This window comes from Chaetura pelagica, unplaced genomic scaffold (assembly GCF_000747805.2).
Source record: "Chaetura pelagica isolate M959 unplaced genomic scaffold, ChaPel_1.0 scaffold139, whole genome shotgun sequence".
NCBI classification, from domain to species: domain Eukaryota; kingdom Metazoa; phylum Chordata; class Aves; order Apodiformes; family Apodidae; genus Chaetura; species Chaetura pelagica.
The window spans coordinates 1606854-1612184 of NW_009970717.1; the positions used below are offsets into that span (position 1 = coordinate 1606854).

The 5331-nt window shown below is 40.8% G+C and overlaps 1 protein-coding gene across 1 annotated transcript in view; it reads right to left on the minus strand.

The window, feature by feature from the left end:
- Positions 1 to 1981: 1981 nt before the first annotated feature.
- WTIP (Wilms tumor 1 interacting protein) overlaps positions 1982 to 5331 on the minus strand; it is an 82833-nt gene continuing 79483 nt past the window's right edge. The window contains exons 8-9 of the mRNA XM_010006230.1: positions 4689 to 4757; positions 1982 to 2349 (exon numbers count right to left, since the gene is read on the minus strand). Coding sequence (XP_010004532.1) covers positions 2197 to 2349; positions 4689 to 4757 — 222 coding nt within the window. The 3' untranslated portion in view covers positions 1982 to 2196. The remainder of the gene's footprint in view (positions 2350 to 4688; positions 4758 to 5331) is intronic.

Below are 5331 nucleotides of genomic sequence, written 5' to 3' on the forward strand. Positions count from 1 at the left end.
GTTTGTAATAACCTGAAGAAATTGACCTAGTGATACAAACCACTTTAAGGCAGTTATTTTTTTCTTCTCTTTTCTAGCACTTGCTGTTTGAGTGAGAGGCACATGTTCTTCCACGTCCCTCCGAGGCTGGGCGGCTCACTATGGACACAGAGGTAATGTCTGCTAAAGCAGAACAATTGTGCATGCACCCACTGTCCTCTCTTTTGCAGGCCAGGCCTCGTAGGCTATGCTGTAGAAACAGGGCAGTGTTGCACTGCAATTCCTTCAGAACAGGACTATCACATTCAAAATATGACTATCACATTAAATACGTTAATTATAAACCAGTCTGTATTAATTAGGAATAATTTTTAAAGGAGCATCTGACTCGCCAAGGAGCATTCAGTAGCATGGGTTAATCCAGGCCAATGAAAGTTTGGCAAAAGTTCAGGAAACATACCTTTTGTTCTTTACTAACAGAAATAAATAGTTCACAGGAATTTTTCCTGCCCCCTCTGATCCCCCATAAGGAAATTCCAGACTATCAAAAAGTTCTGTTAAGGGAGTTAATTATTCCACTTAGAAATTAGTGTCCATTGGCTGCTCTTTGTACTTTTCAAGAGCACCACAAATGGCTTTAAAAAAATCAATGGAGCATAAGAAACCAAACTGCAATGGTGTTGCCAAATAAGTAATTTCATCAGTCTGTGTGCTGAATTTAACATGGGATCATTTCCAAATGGATCGGTCAGATTCTTGATGTGTCAAGGACTGGCATGGAAATGTCCCCAGTTTTCACATGTGGAGAATCTGGTCTGGTATTTCCACTTCCTCTGGAGCAGAATAATTTTATTTTATTGTAATTTTGGACACAGTTAAAGACAGAAATGATGGATGTATTTAAAATATAAATTCAGGAAGGCTGGATCAATTCTCATGAGAATGCAAGGAATTTTTTAAACATACAGAGTGTGTGATTTGCATGTAAATCATCAACACATGGTAAAAAACAAACCATAAAAACATTTGTCTAACTTCCTATATGGAAGACATGTATTTCCCCAGAGCTCTGAGGTTACTGTAAAAGCTTATGCACTATATGAAAGTGTGTACATTCTATGTACATCTAATACTTGTTATAGAACACCAATATTTCAGTGGTCTGGATCTCTAAATGATTATTTCTGCTAAACTGTACTTTGTTTCCCAATGAAGACAATCACCGTAATCAGTTAAAAAAAAGTACATCTAGAAAAGAACACAAAGCTGAAAAGATAATACAAAAACCACTGCCCCCCTCTTTTTTTAACAATGTATCAACATACAATTATAAAGCAGTTGCAACAAATGAAGTCTTGTACAAAACAAGTAGTATAAAGACAAGTGTACCTTTGCATAGGAAGGGGCTGCCTAACCCTATTGGAAAACAACAGTTTTAAATGATGAATTCTTTAGTAAGTGCCAAATCACCAAGTTGCTACAAATGCATTTTGAAACCATGGCTACATTTGTACATGGCAGGCAATTACAGAGGTCTGCAACTTTACGACCTTGCACGTGCCATTCTTTTAGACATATTTTATGAGATGCTTGCCACATTTATTTGCAAGTTAAATAGTCTTTGGATGACTGTGGAACCTTGCAGGATGGAAAGCTGGCCAGATGCTTCTTCACAGAATACCATTGTTTAACCCTTGCTGAAAAATGTCACTGCTAACAACACTTTTTTTTCTTCCTATTCACTACTTCTGGGAATCTACATTTTTTAAAATGTGAGACTGTATTCTCTAAGACCAGAATTCAACAAAACTAGCTAAAATGCTAGCATTTATCTTACCATGCTTGCTGCAGTACAATAAGGTGCTACCTTTTGGAAAGTAATTCTACGGTCCTTACTTGGGCAAAATCTCCACTGAACGAATGTGAGTAGGAAATGCAGAACAGCCCTTTGTACCATTTTTTTTAGAAATGATGCCATTTACAGTTACAGTTTAGTGGTGAATTATTTGTTCAAGTAGACAGTGTCTGAGTGAAAACATCAGATAAAGAATGCATATGTACAAGATCTGAAAAGGACCCCTCACCTCTGATTTAAAAAATAAATAGCTGGTTTAGATGCTTATTACTGGAATCTCATTTTTAAGGGAACAGGAAAGTCATTTTTTAGTTTTTTTTTTTCTTCTCTTTCAAATGGCTTACTGGTCGTGGAAATGTCTTTCAGAGTTCTGTGACATGCATCGGGTAGCTCGGAGGTGGATGTGACGGCAGTTTAATATTAAGGCGCCTGATGTGACAGCTGTGGCAGAGCAAGTGGCCCTCTAACGGGTAACAACGATGGCCTTCCTCATCATTGAGCTGCAAGCCACAATCCTAGAAGAAACATACATATCCCAAATTAGTGAGTGATTCAAGTAGGTCTTCTCACAGCAATGCTGAGCTATTCTGCAGAAGCCTGAGAGCTCCCTCCCATGCCTCCAAAGCCAGCAACCTCAAGAATTTCTGGTAGGTGGACCTTGACTATCTCATATTAAGCAAAATGACATCACTCAAATCAAACAGCACAGTGTAGAGGAGTACCCAGCATTTTCCCTCCATTGTTTCCCATTCTGGTCTCTGCGTCATCTAATAAGCATTGATTGTGCTTGGATTCAATGTTTCAAGTATGTTACTTAAAAATTATGACTGTGACCAATCCTGACAAACCAAAGATTCTAAGTATATATCTGCACACTTAATAGAAAGGAAAAAAAACAACCAACAACCAACAAGCAAGCTGAACAAGTTGGGCATACAGGTAATTTTAGTATTGAAAACTAGTGCAAAGGTTTTAATTGGACACAAAGTATGATCTTTCAGCTTTTATAGCTCAAGTTTAAATCCTCAAATTTTACATTGCTGAAATAAGAATGAAAAAGGGGTTTTAAAAGTAAGCTTTAACACTGGAGTGCTACTTTTAGAAGGCTTTAATCAAAGTTTCTACCAAGGTAGTTTTGTGTGTTACTATATGTTGTATAACTTTTTAGTCCTCTAAGATTTGTCATTTAATTCCTTGTTAGGATCTAACAATATCAGATAACTTACAGATGTGCCAAGTGTTCATACCTTGTTCCCTCTATAAAACTGTATTCCTTTTCTGCAATGAGAAAGCCTGCCTCCTCAGTGGGTTTCAGTTTTAGAGTGGGGTTCTACTGCTCTGCTAACCAGCTGGAACTCCTCAGCAGAAGGAAACTGGTTGCAGAAGAAAGAGATGACACAGAAAAGCAGCAAAGTTTCCAACCAAAGCACGGATTCTGCATGGCTACCAGGTGACAATGACATTACCAGCATTTCAGGAGTGGCCACGTAAGTCAGGAAAGCCCTCCATGTGAGTACCTCAAAGTACTGGCACTTATTTTTCTAGCAGTATCTGGAGAGAGCAGGTACGGTTGGAGAGCCTGATTGGAGGACACTAGGCGGGGTTAACAGGGTTACCTACCCCTGTAAACACATGGTTAACTCCCTGATTCTGTACATAAATGCACTCTGGCATGCTGGGCAGATGTGGAGGGAGCTTGATTTGCCTCAAACTGGAAGGAGAATGGAGAAATGAATAATGAAACAGAACTCCAAATAAACCCCCATTGGGACATTCTAATATAAAGTCAATAGCCTGAGAGAGAAGGGGAGGGAGCTGTCATCTTAGGTGAAGCCTGCACAAAGCAGTAGATGGGGGGAAAAGGAGGAGGGAAGTAGAGCTCTCCAAAATGCTGCAATTTCCTGTGCCAATTGCTCTTTAAAAATAGAAAAGGATGAAGTATTGGGTATCTCTGTTGGAACAAGATACCTAAGTGGATGGGGTCTTCCTTACATCTAGGTTCATATACATTTCAAGATAACCTGAATTTTTTAATTTTCTCCCTCAATTGGAAGTCTCTTTGTAAAACCTTTCTGTGGAGGATATTGCTGCATTTTTTGCCTCTGGTGCCAAGAGAATTAGATAGCACCGTTAGGAGCTGTATGGGTATTTGCTTGTTGCATCATTGTGCCAAACCTACAAGAAAAGGAAGTTTTGGGGGGATCCCAAATTAAAGAGTTTGTTTCCCTCATCATGCTGCTGGATGCAGAGCTAGAACTGAGCTCAGTTTTCCTCTCTGAAGCAAAAGCACTAATCCCTCAGCTTGATCTGCCCCAATAAACATTTAAATATTCTGCATAAAAAGAAACTCCTCCCAAAAAAGGTCACAGAAGATCAGTGGTATCCCTGTCTCCTTTTCTAGTAAAGAATCAATATTAATTCAGAATAGAAAAAACACAAGATAACATAGAAAAGCTTTCTAGTGTAGGAAGGAGGGTCCTTCCCTGCACAGGCAACATGAATTCAGGTCTCCTCAGGTCACAGCTATACAAGCTGTATCTGAAGATGAGGAAAAAGTGAACTGGTACCTACTCGTTCTTCTCTCCGCATCTGGAAATGCTGAGAAAATTTAACCCAAACACTCAAATGCAGCTTTTGAAGCTGGAGGAAAATAGAAATTGATTTGGTACAGGGGATGGCAGCACCACTTGCAGCCCAGCTAGCACTCATTCCTTTGCCTCCCTCCAGGAGCCATGGGGCAGAGCCTACCTGCCCAGGTGTGCAAGAGCAAACAAGTATACCCTGGGGTGTGGGTTGGGCACCCAGCACGAGGCTGCTGGTGATGAGCTGAGCTTTGCTGCTGCCTGGTGCTTACCTCGCAGTGATAGCACTCCACGTGGTAGTCTTTGTCCATTGACACCACCCGAATGGTCTCCTCAGAGCCCTGTTGAGGAAGCAGAGAGAAGGTAAGAATGAGCGTTTTCTCACACTTCTGTCATCTACTGCTTTGGTGAGCTGCTTCCCTGGGGGATTCCCTCTGTGACCACTGAGGGTCTTGTCCCTTGGTACAACAGCACTGCTTGCTTGTTTTGCTGTTTAGCAGCAGTGTGGGTGTCTGGCATTATCTAAGCTATAGAGGTCATTTGGGAAGTGTAGCCAAAACTTCATCCTCAAGGGACAAATTAGTCTGGCAATGAAATAATTTTCCAAGGGTACCTAGGATCTGAAAATTAACAGCCAAAATTACTTGCTGATTGGGTAACTTTTCCTTGCAGAAATCCTGGCCTGAGTTTTGCAGGACTGGTACTCCCCTCAAACCATCTGCTACACAGCTATTTTGCACCTGTACATGTCACCCTACATACCCCACAGGGATTTACATACCAGTCTGGCAGGTGATTATGTGCACAGACAAAAACCTCAGTGTGAGAGTGGATGTGGTACAGTTGTGTCATTCCTGTCTGAGCCCCAGATGCTGCAGAACAGCCCATACCCTTCTTGTCACCTCACAGGCTCTT